At 42.3% G+C, this 21,785-nt stretch overlaps 1 protein-coding gene across 3 annotated transcripts in view; it reads right to left on the minus strand.

Annotated features, from left to right (window-relative positions):
- HAUS6 (HAUS augmin like complex subunit 6) overlaps nt 1–21,785 on the minus strand; it is a 95,903-nt gene that overhangs the window by 45,278 nt on the left and 28,840 nt on the right. For all 3 annotated transcript variants that reach the window (XM_075825703.1, XM_075825712.1, XM_075825696.1), the window contains one exon: nt 7,396–7,459. In XM_075825703.1, coding sequence (XP_075681818.1) covers nt 7,396–7,459 — 64 coding nt within the window. The remainder of the gene's footprint in view (nt 1–7,395; nt 7,460–21,785) is intronic.

Consider the following 21,785-nt stretch of genomic DNA (forward strand, 5'->3'; position numbering starts at 1 on the left):
CTCTTTTTCTTTGTTCTTCCTGACAAGAGAAAAGGGTTTAGTATTTTGAGTCATCACATTTTCCAGAGGTAGGGAGCGGAATTCCAGTTGTTAATGCTAAGACACGATATTTAAGATCAATGCGCTTGTAGAGATTTACCACACCTGTTTAAAGGATCTTAATTTACCCGCAACTAATGCTCTGGCATCATTAGGCATTTCTGGAAGATTGATCTTCAAAATTAGCATTAAACATGAAAACCTTGTTCTTCGGTATCAGACTCAGCCATCTTTTATTGCCCTCTCTAGTTTGAGGGTTTTTCCATGGATTCCAAAAAGGGTGCCTCTGCTGGAAAGAGTATCAGAACGAAAGACGTTCTGAGGTTCTCATATTGGTTGTCAAGTCTGGTGCCGAATAGCATATTACCCTCACAGGCTATAGAGCATAACGGACTTGGATCCAGCCTCTCCGAACCAGAAACGAAGCCAAATAGCTCTTTTTGCAAACTTTGAAAGCGCAGCCGTTCTGGCATTGACTGACTGACTGAGCAGATGCACCAGAGAAATTTCACGGCCTTCTGAAGTATTTGAATAGTAGCCAAAATCTGCTCTATTGGAGTCTTTAAATTAAAGCGATCCTCTAGTTTCATCCAAATCTTTAACCCCTTAATGACACAACATTGTTTTGGCCTTAAGGCTCGGAGCATATTTTTCAAATCTGACATTTCCCTTTATGTGGTAATAACTTCGGAATGCTTAAACCTATCCAAGCGATTCGGAGATTGTTAGTGGTAAAATTTGGTCGATATATTCAGTGTTTGTGAAAAATTGCAAAATGTAGAAAAAAAATTGCATTTTTCTGAATTTAAATGCATCTGCTTGTAAAACAGATGGTTATACCACCAAAAATAGTTACTAGTTAACAAATTTTTCTTGGAGGTTACAAACAGCAATTTCTCATATTAAGAAAATTTCAAAAGCCTCTTTTTTTTTTAAGGTACCTGTTCAGTGCTGAAGTGGCTTTGAGGGGCCTACGTATTAGAAACCCCCATAAAACACCCCATTTTGAAAACTAGACCCCTCAAAGTATTCAAAACAGCATTTACAAAGTTTATTTAACCCTTTAGGCATTTCACAGGAATTAAAAACAAAGTGGAGGTGAAATTTGTAAATTTCATTTTTCTTGCCGAATATCAATTTTAGTTAATTTTTTACTGTAACAAAAGGTTTTAACAGAGAAAGACTACTAAATATGTATTGCCCAGATTCTGCAGTTTTTAGAAATGTCCCACACGTGGCTCTTTTTTATTAGAATATAATTTAGGCAGCAAGCCAGGATTGAAGAGGTGTTGAGGTGCCAAAACAGTAGGAATCCCCAAAAAGTGCCCCCATTTTGGAAACTACACCCCTCAAGGAATTCATTTATGGAGGTTAGCATTTTGACCCACAGCTTTTACACAGCACTGATTTGAATTGGGCTGTGAAATTAAAAAAAAAAATGTTAATTTTTCCAATAAAATGTAATCTTTCATCAACATTTCTTATTTTCACAGGGAACAAAATACCCCATTTTGTTGCCCAATTTTTCCTGAGTGCAGCAATACCCCATTTGTGGTGATAAACTGCCGTTTGGGCCCATGGGAGGCCTCAGAAGGGAAGGAGCGCTGTGTGTTCTTTGGAGTCCAGATTTTGCTGGATTGGTTTTCGGGTGCAATGTCACATTTGCAGAACCCCAGAGGTATCAAAGCAATGAAAACTCACCAGAAGTGACCCCATTTTGGAAACTACACCCTCAAGGAATTCATTTAGGGGTGTTGTGACCATTTAAACCCCACAGTTTTTACACAGAATTTATTTGAATTGGGCTGTGATTTAACAAAAATGTAATTTTTTTCCAATGAGATGTCGTTTTGGCTCAAAATTAAAAATTTTCACAAGGAATAATATACCCCATTTTGTTGCCCAATTTGTCCTGAGCGCAGCAATACCCCATTTGTGGTGATAAACTGCCGTTTGGGCCCAGGGGAGGGCTCAGAAGGGAAGGAACACCATTTTGCCTACTGGGGATTTTCTGGTGCTAAGTCTGCAGAAGCCCCTGAGGTACCAGTACAGTTGAAACCCTCGAGAAGTGACCCAGTTTTAAAAACTACACCCCTTAAGGCATTCATCTAGAGGTGTAGTGAGCATTTTGACGAGAGACATACACCCCATAAACTAATGTGGGTTCTCCTGGGTATGGCAATACCCTACATTTGGCTGTTAGCTGCCTGGGCACATGGCAGGGCTCAGAAGGGAAAGATGAGGGGGATAAGCTGTGCGGAGTGCATCAGGGTAAGAAACTGGGGTGGATTTAAAATTTATCATACAGCCCTTGATTTTTTAAACACTTTCATACAGAGCCCTGGTTTTTCGAGACACGTGTCACATTGGTATATTGTGCCCTTCCTTATCCCCCTCTTATAGCACACTTTGCACCTCTTGTGACTATTTCCCTTCTTGCAAGTTTGGGGAACTTCTCCTGGAAAGTGTTGCCCTGGTATGATGCGTGTGGCCCCGCTTCCAGCAGTACTGGGTGTCCCTCTTCTTGGTCCCTAAACATTAGGTTCTTGATAACCACCTCTTGAAATTCCAGGAAGTACCCCTCTGGCCTGTACATCGACGTAGCATGTACGCATTGTACAAAGCCATCTGTATGATGTGCACAGCCAGCTTCTTATAACACACCGCGTGGCGCTGTAGGGCTTCAGATCTTGATATGACAAGTCCACCCCTCCTATGTACCTATTGTAGTCCAGGATGCAGTCTGATTTGGGGGTCTCTGTACTGGTACATGGGTACTGGTGTGTCTATGTATTGTCAATACAAGGACTTCGCTCTTGTACTTGACACAATATGTTGCTGCTGGATTGTGCCCTGCTCTCACCCCTTCTGAGTGTGTGTCCAAGCAGAGTCTTAGGGAGGCCTCTCAGGATTTCTTCTAGCAGTGCCGCATGCCGCAGTACTTCTGGAAGCGAGGCACTTGAAAATTGGGACGCTGGTATAAAAATTATCCAGGTAGAGGTGGTAACCCTGGTCCAGCAGTGGGTGCACCAAATCCCACACAGTTTTTGCATGAATTCCCAGTAAGGGGGCATTCTGGGGGCTGAATACTGGTGTCCTTACCTTCATACATCCTAAATTTGTAGGTATACCTTGATGCACTCTCGTACAGCTTATACATCTTCACGCCATACCTTGCCCTCTTACTCGGCAGGTACTGGCGTAATTGAAGCCTCCCTTTAAAATCTACTAAGGACTCATCAATAGAAATACACTTCTCGGGGGTGAATGCTTGGGAAAACCGGGCACTGAAATGGTCTAATAGGGGTCTCCATTTATACAAACTGTTAAAACTGAAGTCATCTCGGGGTGGGCGCTGCTCATTATCAGTATAATGTAAGAAGCGAAGTATTGCCTCATTTTTATTTATTTTTTTTAGGTTCCAGTTCAGTTCTGAAGTTGCTTTGAGGAGCCTATATATTAGAAACCCCCTATCAAACACCCCATTTTTAGAAACTAGAGACCCCTCAAAGTATTCACAACAGCAAATGAAAGCTTATTAACCCTTTAGGTGTTTCACAGGAATTTAGAGCAAAGACGAGGTGAAATTTACATTTATTTTTTGTCAGAAAATCTTTTATTCCATTTTTTTTTCTGTAAAACAGAAGGTTTTACCAGAGAAATGCAACTCAATATTTATTGCCCAGATTCTGCAGTTGAGAAATATCCCACATGTGGCCCTAGTGCGGTAATGGACTGAAGCACCAGCAGCCTAAGCAAAGGAGCACCTAGTGGATTTTGAGGCCTCCTTTTTATTAGGCACCATGTCCCGTTTGAGGAGGTCTTGTGGTGCCAAAACAGTGGAAACCCTCCAAAAGTGAAAGTGGAAACTAGACCCCTTGAGGAATCCATTGTAGTTTTCTTGGGGTGCATGCGGCGTTTTGATCAGTTTTTATTCCATTTTTAAGTGGCGTGGTGAAAAAAAAAAAAAAAAAAAAACAGCAATTCTACGATTGTTTTTTATTCTATTTTTTTTACAGCGTTCACCGTGCGCTATAAATGATATTCACTTTATTCTGCGGGGCGATACCATTACGGCGATACCAGATGTTTATAGTTTTTTTATGTCTTATGGCGTTTGCACAATAAAACACTTTTTCTAATAAAAAAAAAATGTTTTCTGTTACCTTATTCTAAGAGCCAGAAGTTTTTTTATTTTTCCATCAAGAAAGCCATGCAAGGACTTTTTTTTTCTACGTAACAAACTATAATTTCGATCAGCCCCATTTTTAGGTACATGCAACTTTTTTATCTCTTTTTATTCCATTTTTAGGAGGTGAAGTGACCAAAAAAAAAATTTGTGATTTTGGTATGGTTTATTATTTTCTCTTATAGCATTCACCTTGCGGGACAAACAAAATAATTTTGTAGTTCAGGCCGTTACGGACGCAGCGATACCAATTATGTATAGTTTGTTTATTTTAATAATAAAGACTGTTAAGGGAAAAAGGGGGATTTTTACTTTTCTTTTTTTTTTACTTCGTCCCACTAGGGGACTTGAGGGCAGGAGGCCCTGATCGCAATTCTAATACACTGCACTACATGTGTAGTGCAGTGTATTAGAGCTGTCAGCTACTCGCTGTCAGCTACTCACTGCCAGCAAGAATAGTAGGTCCTGACTGTCTTGACCCACTAGGCTTCCGTCGATGGCCTAGCCGGAGTCCATTGTTAGGACTCTAATTGCCGCCATAGCCATCGCCACCCGCTATCATGTAGCGGGCCGTCGATGGCGGTTTAACCCCTAAGAAGCCACGATCGCTATTGAACGCGGCTTCTGAGGAATTAATCTGCGGGGACCAGTCCCTGCACACTGAGCTGTGATAGCCTGCTGTCGGAAACCGCAGCTATCACAGATCATGAAGGCGCCCCGCGTGGTGTTTCATCCATAAAATACTATTATGTCATGGAGCGCGAACGATGCAGTTACCATGACATAATAGTATATCCTGGAGCGTTAAGGATCTTGCAGTACATGTTGCAGCAATACTTTAAAAGCTGCAGTGTTGGCCTCCCATGTCTGCTTAAGGATACCTTCTGCATTTTTATCCATGGGGTCCTTTAATAAGTTATTTTCAAAAGGGAAGAGAAGTACACTTCTAAATTCTTGCTACCGTGCATCAATCCTGGGAGCCAGGTCCCATTTTTCAGCTAAAGTTCCTAATGATGAGCAGGCTTTTTTTCCTGGATCTGTCCACTCCTAATATTCTTTTAGACAGACACACACATTCGATCCTGGATAGGGCTGGGCTCCTTGACATCCTCATGGTGGCTTATTGCCTTAAGAAGCTTATCAGTGTCTTCCAACAGGAATAAAGGTCTTCGACTATTATCCGATGAACGCTCAGACTCTAGCTCTCTCCTTCCTGATGAATATCTGAATCCAACAACTCCTGCAGGATTGATCTAGAGGTAGGGTGAATAGGATAGGGTGGACAGGTCTATTGAAAACTCTGTATCCACCTCCTCACGTATTCTACTTCTAGGGTGTAGCAGGAAGAGATGATATCTTGCATACTCCTTTAATAGGTTGGACAGGAAAAAAAAAAAACGCATATGAGATTTTTCTAACGATATACAGGGAATGCTAGAGGAAGCTGGTTCTAAAGAAAGGAAAAAAAAAAAAAAAACAACCCACCATTTTTACCAGGCTGGAGGTAGTTGGAACAAAAACAATTTTTTTTATTTTTTGTTTAAAACCAGTCTAGGCTGCAAAACAGAAATTAGCCTCCTTACCTTTAAGGAGCTGGGCCACACCACACAAAACAGAAGTCACTGCAACGTGTAGGAGGGATTTCTTTGCTCAAGGGAATTTCCCAAGTCCCCTCTAGCTATGCCAGAGCGGGCTCCCGAGACCATACCCAATACTTGGTCCGGAAGCCTGCAGCTGCCTATACTGCAGGACAAATGCCAAGCAGCTGGAAGGTAGGCATCTGCCACGGAGAGCCAAGCTCCCTGCCCCATTCTTCCCTGAAAGTCACTCATTTCTCCATGGGAGATAAAAACCAGGGTGCCTGATGAAATAACCCTTCCTGGTGGTGCGGTCATGGAATGGTAGAGGGAAACAATTCACAGACGCAGCTTTCTGGTAAGTGATATTGCTCAGCCCAGTACAGGAATATGTACTGTATAGTCTCCTCCATGCTGCGGTTTCTATCTGCGAGATAGGAGAGCAGGATTCCCCTCTTATGTCTGCAGTGTATAGAAGACATGATAGATGTTAGGCTCCGCCCACGGACGCAGACAGAATTAGAGATAAAGCCTGTAGAGGGAAAAACTGCTAAATACTGCAATATACATGCCATAATTGCCAGAAACATGTGTACATGAGGAACACCACTACATGACAGCTTATTCTGAAAAGTTAGGTAAGCTTTAAAGGGCTTCTCCCGCAAACACTTGTCAACAGACTAGGTGACAAGTGTTTTAAACACTGGTGGACCCCAACACTGGGACCCCTGCCGCTCACAAAGAACAGGGTTACTGTGTCCCTCTTTGAAAGGAGCGGTCTGCTGCTCTATTCAGTTCTATGTAACTGACGGCTGTAGCCGACCAGCGGTGCTCGTGAAAACTTCAAAAAGGATATAACTGCCTGCTGTAACCGCTAAGGGGAGCTTACCACATATGTAATTACTTATTGCAGTCAATGGGAGGTGTATCAATACTTATTCAGTAGTTCTCCCATTTAAAAGCGGTTTTCCCATTAGGGACATATCCACAAAATATGTTAAATGCCAGATCGGTGCGGGTCCCACTTCCAGGACCCGCACTCATCTCTAGAACAGGGCCTCCAAAACCCTGTTCTTCCTCTGTGTTGTGGCTGAAGCATGTAATTTCCGACCATGAAAAAAACCTCGTAGCTCGCTGAGCCACGCTGTTTCTGTAACTCCCATAGTAGTGAATAGCAGTTACAGAAGCAGCGGAGCATGCGAGCTACACAGCTTCCGTAACCATCATTCAGTTCTATGGGACTTACAGAACTAGCGTAGCTCAACAAGCTACGTGGTTTTCTTCTTCATGGTCGGGAATCACAAGCGACAACTGCAAAACAGAGCAGTATAACAGGGTTTAGGGGGCCCCATTCTAGAGCTAGGTGCGTGTCTCAGATGTGGGACCCGCATCTGACATATCCCATGGATATGTCATAAATGTCCATAATGGGAAAACCCCTTGGAGCTCCGTCCGCAGAGATCTCTAAACGAATCCCCGCGTAATTGTGCCAAAACAGATAAGAGGTGAATTTTAGGTAACTAAAGACAAAGATTAACAGAAGTGACCAAAAGAATCCTGAATTTTTTCATAATTTAAATAGTAACTCACCTTTTCATTTAGGGACATTCTACGCATACTGGGAGTCATTTTGTTATGAAATGGTAGCGATTTCCTTGAAAAAGAAGAAAGACAATTGTTCAAGAATTCAATGTTCAAAGTAAACCTTTTAAGCTTCAGGGTATGTTCACACGGCCTATTTTTGGCCGTTTATCGGGCCGTAAACGCCCGAAAAATCGGAAGCAGCACGCCTCCAAACATCTGCCCATTGATTTCAATGGCAAAATGGCGTTCTGTTCAGACACGCGTAAAAAAACACCACGAAAAACGCTCTAAGAAAACAGCCGCAAAAAAGTGCAGGACACTTCTTGGGACGTTTTTGGAGTTTTCCATAGACTATTGAAAAAAAGTTCCAAAAAGGCCACGAAAATCGCGAGTGGCACAAAAAACTTCTGAAAATCAGGAGCAGTTTTCTCTTGAAAACAGCTCCGTATTTTGAGACGTTTTTTGACTCTGCGTGTGAACATACCCTTAAGCAGATCGGTCAGATTTTTATGCTATCCTGTTGAACAGCATAAAGTAGTGAGACTAATTTTAGCAGTGTCTCACTTATTAAATAATTTGCATTAAATTGTGAGAACTTACACTATTTGCAGAACACAGCCAGAGCTGCAGGCTAGTAGTCCAAAGATACGCATGATATTCATGCTCCGCATTTAAAAGCAAATCTGCAGAGGGGACCTGTTATAACGGTCAAGAGGTAAATAGAACCTTGAAGGGATCGAGCAGTAACAGCAAGTCCTCCCATGGCTAAACTAGAGAAAGATTGCACCCATGAAGGCAAAATCCTAGATGTGCAGGACATCAGTCATATCCATTAACCCCTTAAGGACGCAGCCAAGTTTGGGCCTTAAAGAGGCTCTGTCACCACATCATAAGTGGCCTATATTGTACATGATGTGATCGGCGCTGTAATGTAGGTTACAGCAGTGTTTTTTATTTAGAAAAACAATCATTTTTGACAGAGTTATGACCCATATTAGCTTTATGTGAATGAGTTTCTCAATGGACAACTGGGCGTGTTTTACTTTTGACCAAGTGGGTGTTGTACAGAGGAGTGTATGACGCTGACCAGTGTCATACACTTCTCTCCATTCATTTACACTGCAGATAGCGATATAGCTATATCGCTATTTGCAGTCATAAACACACTATAAACAGTCACAAACACACTAACGCTACTCGTGACTAGGGATGTCACGATACCAGAATTTGGACTTTGATACCGATACTTTGTTTAGTATTGCGATTTCGATACCAATGCGATACTTTGCCAACAGTAATAAAAATAAATAAAAAAAGTTTTACATTTTCTGATGAGGCACATGGTGTGATGAATTTAACCTCCACGTGCCTCACATTAATCGTAATTAACCCCTCCATGTTTCTCAGTTATAATGGGTTAATATGTAAGGTACATAATGGGGTTAATTACTATTAATGTGAGGCACATGGAGGTTAAATTCATCACACCTCGTGCCCCACAATAAGTGATAGAAAGCAGTTTATTTTATTTTTTCACAGCGTACACATTATAAATGACGCAAAAAAATTGTTGTGCAGGTTATTACGGCCGCGCCAATACTGAATGTGCATATATTTTATGTATTGACTTATTTTAATGTTTATTGTAAAAAAAAGGTGATGTAAATTTTTTATTTAACATTACTTTGTTTTTACTTTATTTTTTAAACTTTAATGTACTGGCATTTATCTATATGCCAGTACATTAGCCTGTGTACTGATAGGTATGTCCTAACAACTGCCTGTGTACCAAGTATTCCCTAACAGGAAATATGGTAGGACAGCCCTGGGGTCCTTCAATGGGCTCTGGGCTGTCTGCCCATATATGGTATGGCCCTCAACCGTGTCACAGGAATTCCCTGTGACACGATCCAAGGGGCATCCCCCTTCTCACTTTCCTCTTGAATGCTGCAGTCCGCTGTGATCGCAGAATTCATGGGAATAACGGCGGTGATTAGGTTTCTCTGATCTCCGCCAGCGGGGCTGCGGCTGTGTAATACAGTCATTGCCCCGCTTCTGACAGGAAGTGCGTGCGTGGTCAGCATGATGTGATGCAGTCGGCGCTGCACTAATGAGCGGTGGTTCAGGCACGGAGGACAGAACATGGGGGTGTTTTGCAGTGCGCCCATGTTCGGTCTTCAGTGCCACCGCTCATTAGTGCAGCGCTGGCCACGTCGCATCATCCTGATGGCGCGCACTTGTCAGAACTCAGGAGCGGGGTAATGACTATTACACAGCCGCAGGCCCGCTCTCATACATTCATGTGTTACTATACTTAGCTGTGCGGCTACGCAGCTAAGTATCGAAATACATGAAATAACGGTATCGAACAGTTTGTGGATGCAGAGTATCGAAGTTTCGATGCATCGTGCATCCCTAGTCATGACAATGAATATACATTACCTCCAGCCAGGGCGTCATGTGTATTCATTCTCCTTCTGTAGCGTCTGATTTACAGCACAGCACGATCTCGATGTGAATGACTGTTTACAGCGTAATCTCGCGAGACTATGCCTGCTGTGCTGTAAATCACAGAGACGCTACAGAAGTGGTCAGGAGAATGAATACACATTACGTCCTGGCTAGAGGTAATGTATATTCATGGTCATGACACATGAGTAGCGTTAGTGTTTATGTGGCTGCAGATAACGATATATCTATATCTGCAGTGTAAATGAATGGAGAGAAGTGTATGATGCGGATTGGTCAGCATCATACACCTCTCTCCACAACGCCCACTTGGTCATATAGTAACACACCCAGTTGTCCATTGAGAAACTCGTTAGCATAAAGCTAATATAGGTCATAACACCGTCAAAATTGATCGTTTTTCTAAATAAAACACACTGCTGTAATCTGCATTACAGCACCGATCACATCATGTACAATATAGGCCACTTATAATGTGGTGACAGAGCCTCTAAGGCTCAGAGCCCATTTTTCAAATCTGACAGATTTCACTTTATGTGGTAATAAGGCCTTATTCACACAGACAAGTTAGTTTTGCGTGCGCAAAAGGTCCGCGTGGCATCAGCATATGGTGCGTGGCTGCGTGATTTTCGTGCAGCCGGCATCATTATGACTCTGGTTTTATGTTTATAAACAGAAAAGCACGTGGTGCTTTTTTCATTCATTTATTTTAACCCCCTTCAGGACTGAGCCGGTTTTGGCCTTCAGGACGAAGCAGATTTTTCAAATCTGACATGTGTCACTTTATGTGGTAATAACTCTGGAATGCTTTTACCTATCCAAGAGATTCTGAGATTGTTTTCTCGTGACATAACTAGGTTAGTGAAAAAATTTGGTTGATAAATACAATATTTGTAAAAAACACCAAGATTGAGAAAATGTGCAAAAATTAGCATTTTTCTAAATTTAAATGTATCTGCTTCTAAAACAGATAGTAATACCACACAAAATAGTTACTAGTTAACATTTCCCACATGTCTACTTTAGTTTGGCATCGTTTTTTGAACATTTTTATTTTTCTAGGACGTTACAAGACTTAGAACTTTAGAAGCGATTTCTGATATTTTCAAGAAAATTTCAAAAGGCGATTCTTACAAGGACAAGTTCAGTTCTGAAGTGGCTTTGAGGGCCTTATATATTAGAAAGTCCCCATAAGTCACCCCATTTTTAAAACTGCACCTCTCAAAGTATTCAAAACAGCATTCACAAAGTGTTTTAACCCTTTAGGCGTTTCACAGGAATTAAAGCAAAGTAGAGGTGAAAGTTACAAATTTCATTTTTTTTTTTTTACAAAATTCATTTGTAATACATTTTTTTCTATACCACAGAAGGTTTTACCCGAGAAATGTAACTTATTATTTATTGCCCAGATTCTGCAGTTTTTAGAAATATCTCACATGTGGCCCTAGTGCGCTAAGTTACTGAAACACTGGCCTCAGAAACAAAAGGAGCACCTAGTGGATTTTGGGGCCTCTTTTTTTTAGCATGTATTTTAGGTACCATGTCAGGTTTGAAGAGGTCTTGTGGGGCCAAACCAATAAAGACCCCCAAAAGTGACCTCATTTTGGAAACTACACCCCTCAGGGAATTTATCTAGGGGTATAGTTAGCATTTTGAACCCACAGTTTTTTTGCTAAATTTATTTGAATTAGTATGTGAAGATGAAAATCTACTTTTTTTCTGAAAAAACGTAGAAATTAATTTTTTCAAGGAATAAAAGAGAAAAAAACACCATCATATGTAAAGCTATTTCTCCCGATTACAACATTACCCCATATGTGGTAATAAACTGCTGTTTGGACCCATAGCAGGACACAGAAGGGAAGGAGCACCATTTGGATTTCGAAATTCTGATTTTGCTGGAATAGTTTTCAGTGCCATGTTTGAAATGCACTGGAGGAAACAAAATAGTGGAAACCCCCGGAAAGTGACCCCATTTTGGAAACTACACTCAAGGAATTTTTCCAGGGGTAAAGTTAGCATTTTGACCCCACAGTTTTGTTGAATTCATTGGAATTATTCTGTAAAGGTAAAAATTTACTTTTCTGAAAAAAGGTAGCCATTTTTAATTTTTACAAGGAATAAAGGAAAAAAAAGCACCCCAACATCTGTAAAACAATCTCTCCCGATTATGGAAATATGCCATATGTGGTAATAAACTGCTGTTTGGACCCACAGCAAGGCTCAGAAGGGAAGGAGCGCTATTTGGCTTTTGGAGCTGAAATTTAGCTGAAATGGTTTTTGGGTGCCATGTCGCATTTGCAAAGCCCCTGAGAGGCCAAAACAGTGGAAACCCCCCAAAAGTGGAAATTACACCACTTAAAGAATCTATCTAGGGATATAGTGGGCATTTAGACCTCAAGTCTTTTGCAGGATTTATTAGAATTAGGCTGTGAAAATGAGTATCAACATTTCTTCCACTAAAATGTTGCATTTTTTCAATTTCACAAAGGATAAAAGGGGGAAAAAGCTGCCCAACATTTGTAAAGCAATTTCTCCTGAGTACGGCAATACCCCACGTGTGGTCATAAATGTTGTTTCATTAGAAAGTAATTAACCCTTTCTGGACTGATCCATTTTTCTCTTTTCCTTTTTAGTTTTTTCCTCCCCGCGTTCCAAGAGCCATAACTTTTTTATTGTTCAGTCAATAGAGCGGTATGAAGGCTTATTTATTGAGGTACGAGCGGTCGTTTTTATTGGTACCATTTTTTTGGTACATACAACTGAGCACTTATTACATTTTTAGGTAGAGCGAAGGTGACCAAAAAAGTGATTTTGCAGTTAAATTCTTTATTTTTCACGTGAGAGGGTTAATGTGCAGCGGATGGTGCAAAGTGAAAATTAAAATTTTCCACTCATATGCCATTTTAGTACACAATGTTATGCCCAGTTTGTGCCACTGAAGACAAATACCTCATAAAATATTAAAATCGGGTTCTCCCGGGTATGGCGATGCCATATCTGTGGACGTAAACTGGTGTTTAGGCACGCTGCAGGGCTCAGAAGGGAGGGAGCGCCATTTGGCTTTTGGGGCGCAGATGTAGCTTGGTAGTTCTGTTTGGGGATTTACTGGTGTTTCAGTTTATAATGTGGGGGCATATGTTATCTGTGCGGGGTACATCAGGGTATAATAATGCAGTAAATAAATAATAATCCGCAGATATGTGGCCGGTGTCGCACTGATAAATGGCGCCCGATCTTATCTGCTTTTGGAACACTCTGCATCGCCATATTCTGAGAGCCAGAACTTTTTTTATTTTTTCTCCACCGGAGCTGGGTGAGGGCTTATTCGTTGCGGGACAATCTGTAGGTTTTCATTGGTACCATTTTGGGGTACCAGAAATTTTTATGATCACGTTTTATTCGATTTTTTGGCAAGCAAGGGGACCAAAAACCGTCAATTCTGACAATGTTTTTTATTCTTTTTTTTTATGGCCTTCACCAAAAGCTATAAATTACCATTTTACTTTATTCTGCAGGTCGGTAAGATTACGGCGATACCATATGTATATAATTTTTTTATGTTTTGCAGCGTTTGTGCAATAAAATCACTTATTTATAAAATTAATTATTTTTTGTGTCACCATATTCTGAGCGCGATAACTTTTTTATTTTTCAGTCAAAAAAGTGGTGTAAGGGCTTGTTTTTTGCGGGACGGGTTGTAGTTTGTATTAGTACCATTTTGGCATTTTGATCACTTTTTAATTTAATATTTTGGGAGGGTTGGTAACCAAAAAAAATTGTGATTCGGGTACTGTTTCGTTTATTTTTTTCGCGGTGTTCAACGTGCGGGAAAAATACTACAGTTTTATAGATGGTGTCGTTACGTACGCGGTGATACCAAATATGTGTACTTTTAACGTGTTAATTTTTTTCCTATAATAAGTCTTTTATTATAGGAAAAAAATTAACACGTTAAAAGTACACATATTTGATATCACCACGTACGTAACGACCCCATCTATAAGGAAAAAAAGCATTCTTTGTTTATGTCACTTCTAACTTTTTTTACACATTTTAAAAACATTTTTCCAGTACATCCCTCATGACAGCACTACAGGAGGTTGCCCTATTGACCTCTGTAGGGACAGGAAGACAGAGGTTAAAAGGCCCCTCCCACCACCCACTTGCCGGTGTTCTTCCTGTCCCCACAGGGTCAGGAGCAGAGAGCGTCGCTCCAGTGTTAGTGCAGGAAAGAAACTCGGGCAGGGGGGCAAGATCGGGGGGTCCGTGCACTCCCCCTTCTCTTCCCCCTAAAGCCCAGGCTAACACCCCTCAAGCGAAGGGTCCCTTAGCTCCCTCCCTGAGACACCTACCTAAGGAATCCTAGGCAGGGTTCTGGTAGTGTGTGGGGGCTGGGGTTTCCCAAGCAGGCTTCGGCCGGGCCGCGGACCAGGCGGGGACCGGCAGCTCCATAAACATGGACGCACCGGCAGGGATCCTCGCTACACCGCATAGCAAGCCTCAGCGCCGGCTATGGCGGCTGCACTCCAGGAACACGCTGGACGAATAGCCGACCGGAAATGAAGTCGGGCTACTTCCGGTCCGCGGCCATCTTGGAAGGTGGGAAATTCAAAACGCCCGCATTTAAAAGGGACACACACAGGTATGTAGTTAGAGCTGATAACTAACTTGGATTATTTTTTTGTGGATTGCATATTGCATTGCCTGTTACCTGTCGCGGTATGGAACTTCCTCGTCCTGATGGAACTCCAGATATGTCCCAGGGTCACGTGAGTCTCACCCTTGGGGAAGGGTATGACCCCTTAGGTATGTACACCATACTTTACCTACCTTCTGTTTTCTCTAGGAAATAGATTCCTCTCAGAGACAAACTGATAAAAAGGTTAAAAAATGTGCGACTTGTGCAAAAAAATTGCCAGAGTCCCATAGGAAACAATTGTGTCAAGATTGTATTGCAAAAATACTAAAGGAGGAACAACCAACGTTCATGTCTGAACTTAGGACTATGATTCGTGAAGAAGTGGGTCAGTCAGTAGCCTCCCTCGCCCCTCCGCAAGAAAGTCCCTCACACTCCCGGGCAAAAAGACCACGGATTGAAGTGGATCAAAAATATTGTCCTTCTCAGGGGTCTGACTGAGCAGGAGTGTTATTACCTATCGGAGGATGAGTTAGAAGAAAAAGAGGAACTCTTGCCTTCAACTTCTTCCACTCAAGAGAAAAAAAATGTTCTTCTCTTCCGAGATGTCGGATACCTTAATTCAAGCAATACGGGAAACTATGGATATTCCCGAAGAAGACCAACCACATACCATCCAGGATGAGATGTTTGTAGGTCTAACGGGAAAGAAAACAAGGGTTTTTCCGGTAAACGAAAATCTCAAAAGAATGGCGACAACTGAATGGGAAGATTCAGAAAAAAGGCTCTTCATTTCAAGAGATTTTAAAAACAGACTTCTCTTTGATCCAGAGGACACAGCCTTGGGATGAGATCCCAAAAGTAGATGTCCGAGTAGCCAGGGTTGCTAAAAAAAAAACGCAATCCCATTTGAAGATTCCTCTCAGTCGAGGGACGCCATGAACCGAAAGGCAGATGGGCTACTGAAAAGAGCGTGGGAATCTTCCTCTGCCTTGATCTCAACTAATATCGCGGCCACATCAGTAGCAAGAGCAATGTTTATATGGCTAAACCAGCTAGAGACCCATTTGATGATGAAGACATCACGACAAGATCTATTAGAATCTCAACCTTTACTAAAAATGGCAACCGGATTCTTGGTAGACGCTTCAGCGGAATCTATTAGATTTGCTGCCAGGAATGGGGCTCTCAAATGCTGCTAGAAGAGCATTATGGCTCAAAATGTGGTCAGGAGATACGAAGTCCAAGAACAAGTTGTGTCTATCCCATTTACAGGGTCTCTGATGTTCGGTCCTCTCCTCGATAACATGCTGGAGAAGCAAACAGATAGAAAAAAGGGGTTTCCTGAAGAGAAACCAAGAAAACCCCTACAGTTTGGAAGATTTCGCCAACAGAGGGATCCTACCTCACAGAACTACAGCGGGAAAGGAAAGTCCGGTCGCTGGAGTTACCCTAAAGGAAAAAGGGGTCGAGGATATCTCCTTAACCCAAATAATTCATTCCAGCCCTCAAAGCAATGACGCCAAGAGCGTGGGGGGAAGACTCCTACAATTTTATCCCAAATGGTCGAGAATAACCCAGAACCCCTGGGTTCTAAAGATCATAGACGAAGGATACAAAATAGAATTTTCCTCCATTCCTCCAGAGAAATTCCTAATAACCCAGTACCAAGCAAAAGATCTTCATCAGATCCTTATCCAGGACGTCCAGAAACTACTCAGATTGCATATTTCGTTGTGGGGAACTGGAGAAATGGCTCTCAAAGGCCACTATTCAAAAATCTTCTTGGTCAAAAAAACCAAACGGTTCCTACAGGACAATAATCAACCTGAAGGTCCTAAACAAATGGGTGAAATATCGAAAATTCAAGATGGAGTCTATCAGATAGACTATTCCTCTAATAAGGGAAGAGGCATCAATGTGTACGATCGATTTAAAGGATGCGTATTATCACGTTCCTATCCACCCCGCGTACCAGAGATTCCTCAGATTCGCAATTCAGGACGGTCCTTCCATTCTCCACTTCCAGTTTGTCTGCCTCCCCTTCGGCCTTTCCTCCGCCCCCGGAATTTTTACGAAAATTATGGCAGAGATCATGGCATTCATAAGAAGTCAAGGTATAGTAATTATCCCATATCTAGACGACTTCTTGTTGACAGCAGATACTCCGGCTATCTTAGTCAGTCATCGGTCACAGGTTCTTTCCCTACTACAGGAATTGGGATGGATAATCAACTTTCAGAAGTAGAGTCTTCCTCCCCAGAAACAGAAGGTCTTCTTAGGAGTACTGCTAGACTCCTCCCTTCAACATTCCTTCCTCCCAAGAGAGAAACAAATACTCCTACTGGCAGAAGTAAGGAAATTTTGGGGGAAAGACGCCTGTTCCATAAGGGAATGTATGCGGATGTTGGGAATGACGACGTCTTGCATCCAATCTATTCCATGGAGCCAATTTCACTCCAGACCCTTACAGAATCTGATCTTGTCCCAGTGGGATCGAAAACAGAACTCCCTGAATTCAAGAATTCAAATTTCCGAGACTGTGAAATCATCCCTCCTGTGGTGGCTCTGCACAAACATAGACAAGGGAGTCCCCTGGAGAACGTCTCCTTATGTAGTGATTACCACAGATGCCAGCAAACACGGCTGGGGGTCAGTAATCCAAGACCAACACTTTCAGGGCACATGGACTGTTCAAATGAAGATGATGTCCTCAAACTTCAAAGAACTAAGAGCCGTATGGGAGACACTTATAAGAGCTTCACCCACCATAAAAGGGAAGCATATAAGAATTTTATCGGACAACACGACAGCAGTGTCCTTTCTTCAGCATCAAGGGGGAACAAGACACACGCTTCTTCAGGCCCTCTCTGCACAAATTTTCAGTTGGGCAGAAGAAAACGTCCTATCAGTCACGGCAGTCCACCTAAAAGGCTCAGAGAACCTATCAGCAGATTTCCTGAGTCGGGAAAAAGTAGGCCCTGGAGAATGGTCCCTAAACAGGGAAGTCTCTGTCCCTAACCCAAAATTGGGGTTATCCACAAATAGACATGTTTGCCACGAGGAAAAACACTCAAGTAGAGACATTCTTCTCACTAAATCTCAGAGACAACCCATTGGGAGCAGATGCATTGTCCCAACCCTGGGACATGGATCTGGCATATGCCTTTCCTCCATTTCCTTTAATACCAATGGTATTAAGAAAAATCCAGGAAGATTTGACAAAGCTCATCATTATTCTTCCCTATTGGCCAAAAAGAAGTTGGTTTCCAATCGTACAATACCTAGCGTTGGAAGAACCTATCATGCTCCCAGTCAAGGAGAATCTTCTCTCCCAGGGTCCCTTATTCTTCCAGGGAATAGAAACTCTGAAATTGTCAGCCTGGATCCTGAAAGGCAGATCTTGAGGAACCACGGTCTGTCAGATGAGGTAATTTCAACTATCTTGTTAAGTCATAAAGAAGTTACCTCTAAAATCTATCAAAAGATTTGGAAGAAATTCTGTTCCTGGCATGGAAACCCAGGACCAGACCCCTTTTTTCCCAACATTGCAAAAATCCTAGATTTTTTACAATCGGGATTCAAAAAAGGACTTAGCCCTAGTACCTTAAAAGTACATATTTCAGCCTTAGGTAATTTTTTTAACACTCCTCTGGCTGAACATCGGTGGATCATAAGATTCACCCAAGCGGTCTCTAAACTGAAACCTTCCCTAAAGAAATCAGTTCCTACCTGGGATTTGAATGTGGTGTTAACGACTCTCTGTGAGCCCCCCTTTGAGCCGCTCGACACAATTAGTATGCATTTTTTAACTCTAAAAGCTGCATTCTTAGTCGCTATTACTTCAGCAAGAAGGATTGGAGAAATCCAATCTCTGTCAATCATAGAACCGTACCTAAAAGTACAAGAGGATAAGATCATCCTAAAGCTGGATCCTTCCTTTATTCTAAAAGGTATCTACCGCTTTCCATCGAGAACAAGAAATAATTCTACCTTCCTTTTATCCAGATCCAAAAAACCAACAAGAAGAAAAATTCCATTGCCTGGATGTCAGGCAAACAATTCTTCAGTATCTGGATAGAACCTCCTCCTGGAGACAAGATAAAAATCTATTTGTCCTGTTTGGGGGAAAGAATAGAGGAAAGAAAGCCTCAAAAGGCTCTCTAGCGAGATGGGTAAAAACCACCATACAAGAAGCCTACAAGTCCCAAGGACTATCTGCCCCACAAGGCATCAGAGCCCATTCAACAAGGGCAGTCTCGGCATCCTGGGCAGAAAGAAGAGAAGCCTCTATGGACCAAATCTGCAGAGCTGCCACTTGGTCAAGCCATCATACGTTTTGCAAACATTATAGGCTCGATGTTCTGTCCGATACGGATTTAAGTTTTGGACGGAAAGTCCTTCAATCCATAGTCCCTCCCTGAGCATTATAATCTGGTATTGCTCCTGTAGTGCTGTCATGTACTGGAAAATAGCAATTAGACCTACCGGTAATTGTATTTCCAGGAATCCATCATGACAGCACCATTACATCCCTCCCTGATTGAATTCTGATTTGTGCATTTAACATGTCAGTTATTATCCCTAGAAATAAAATAGGGTTGCATCCATCCTGGTGTAGTAATTGAAAAACACTGGCAAGTGGGTGGTGGGAGGGGCCTTTTAACCTCTGTCTTCCTGTCCCTACAGAGGTCAATAGGGCAACCTCCTGTAGTGCTGTCATGATGGATTCCTGGAAATACAATTACCGGTAGGTCTAATTGCTATTTTATTATCTTTCTTTTACTTGTCCCACTAGAGGACACTTAGACTTGCAGCTCTGATCGCTGCTAGAACACATTACACTACCTACGTAGTGTAATGTGTTCTAACGGTCATTCTGACGTAACCGTCACACTGACAGGAAGCATCGGAGGACCGGCCGGAGGCTGCTCCTCAGAGGCTTCCGTACATGGCAACCCGGAGGTCATTGCCTGGCCTCTGGTTGCCATAATAAGGATCGCCAGCCCCCGCAAATGCATGTGGGGGCCTGCCGATCCGCTGTAAACCTCTTCAATGTGGTGATCGCAATGGACCACCGCATCGAAGGGGTTAATTGTCGATTTCAGCAGCGACAGGCCGCTCATCGGCAACGGGGAGAGCAAGGCTGACACCCTGCACAGTTAACCGCAGCTGCGGTGTAGCGCCGCGCGGCGGTTAACTGTTAAAGCGCGGACGTCACTGCACGCCCAGGTGCGCAAAGTTACTGCTCACCTGGACGTGCATTTACGCCAAGTTGCGGGAAGGGGGTTAATACTGTAGCGCGCATCACCTGGAAGTGCTTCTGTGCGCCGTGCGCGATTTGCACGCACCCATTGACTTCAATGGATGCATGCTGCGCAAAACACTGCCAAATATAGGACATGTCACGAGTTTTACGCAGCGCACATACGCTGCATGAAGTTCACTGACAGTCTGAACGGCCCCATTCGCTAACATAGGTGAGTGCGACGCGCGTTTAAATCACGCGCGTTGCACGGACGTATAACACGTTCGTGTGAATAAGGCCCAACTCTGGAACGCTTAAACAATCTCTGAATCGATTGGATAGTTTTTTTTTTTTACAAGGAATACAGGAGAAAAAAAAAAAAAAACGTTTGAAAAAGCAGTTTCTCCCGATTACGGCAATACCCCACATATGTTCATAAACTGCTGGTTGGACAAAACGGCAGGAGCGCTATTTGGCATGTAGATTTTGCTGGATTGGTTTCTGGGAGCCATGTTGCATTTGCAGAGCTTCTGAGGTACCAGTACAGTCCCTTAAAAGGGACCCCATTTTGGAAACTAGACCCCTTGAGGAATTTATTGTAGTTTATGGGTTCATGCGACTTTTTGATGAGCATTTATTCTATTTTTTTTTTTACAAGGCGTGGTGACTTACAAAAAAAAAAAAAACAATTCTACTATGTTTTTTTTTTATTTTAGGTTTTTTTCCAGCGTTCCCTCGTGTGCTATAAAGGATATTCACTTTATTTTGCAGGGCGATACGATAGGTTTCTAGTTTTCTTTATGTCTTACTGCGTTTGCACAATATATTTTATAAAAAAAATCATTTACTTTTGTTGTTGCCATATTCTAAGAGCCATACATTTCTTTTTCCATCAAGAACGCCGTGTGAGGGCTTATTTTTTGCGTAACGAACTGTAGTTTCAATCATTACCATTTTTAGGTACATGCGACTTTTTGATCTCTTTATTCCATTTTTTGGAAGGTGAAGTGACAAAAAAAAAAAATAAAAAAAAATTTGATTCTGGTATAATTTATTTTCTTTTTTTATGTAGTTCACCATGCAGAATAACTAAATACTTTTGTAGTTCAGGTTGTTACGGACGCAGTGATATCAATTATGTATAGTTTATTTTATTTATATTTTTAATAAAAAAAGGGAGATTTCTACTTTTAAAACTTAATTTTTTTATACAAAATTTTTTACTTTGTTCCACTAGGGGATTTTAGGGCAGGAGGCCCTGATCGCAATTCTTAGGGTATGTTCACACGGCCTATTTTCAGATGTAATTACGCCTGAAAAGACGGCTCCACGCCTGCAAACATCTGCCCATTGCTTGCAATGGGTTTTACGATGTTCTGTTCAGATGGTGTAATTTTACGCGTCTGTCAAAAGACGGCGCGTAAAGAGACGCACGCGTCAAAGTGCAGGTCACTTCTTTGGAGCAGTTTTTCATGGATTCAATTGAAAAACAGCTCCAATTACGTCCGTAATGGACGCCGCCAAAACGTTAGTACTTACAAAAACGTCTGAAATTCAGGAGCTGTTTTCGCCTGAAAACAGCTCCGTAATTTCAGATGTAAATTTGTTAAGACGTGTGAACATACCCGAATACACTGCACTACATGCATGGTGCAGCGTATTAGAGCAGTCAGCTACTTGCTGAAAGCAAGCAGTGTGGGTCAGGACCCACTAGGCTTCTGTAGATGGCCTAGGCGGAGGCCATTGTTATGTCTACGGATGCCGTAGCACCCATCGCCGCCTGTGATGAAGTCGCGGGACGTCAATGGTTCTTTAACATTTAGAAGCCGCGTTAGATAGCGGTTTCTTAAGGGTTTAAAAATAGACAGGAACACCGATCGGTCCCCGCTGTAGGAGCTGCGGCAACTGCTGTACGAGACAGCAGATGTCACAGCTCATAAAAATGGCAGGAAGGGGGGGGGGGGGGCGGTTAGTCCCATTACCTACTATTAGGTCACGGAGCACGAACGCTCTAGTTAGCGTGACCCAATAGTAGGTCAT

The sequence above is a fragment of the Rhinoderma darwinii genome, chromosome 1 (genome assembly GCF_050947455.1).
Source record: "Rhinoderma darwinii isolate aRhiDar2 chromosome 1, aRhiDar2.hap1, whole genome shotgun sequence".
NCBI lineage: Eukaryota > Metazoa > Chordata > Amphibia > Anura > Rhinodermatidae > Rhinoderma > Rhinoderma darwinii.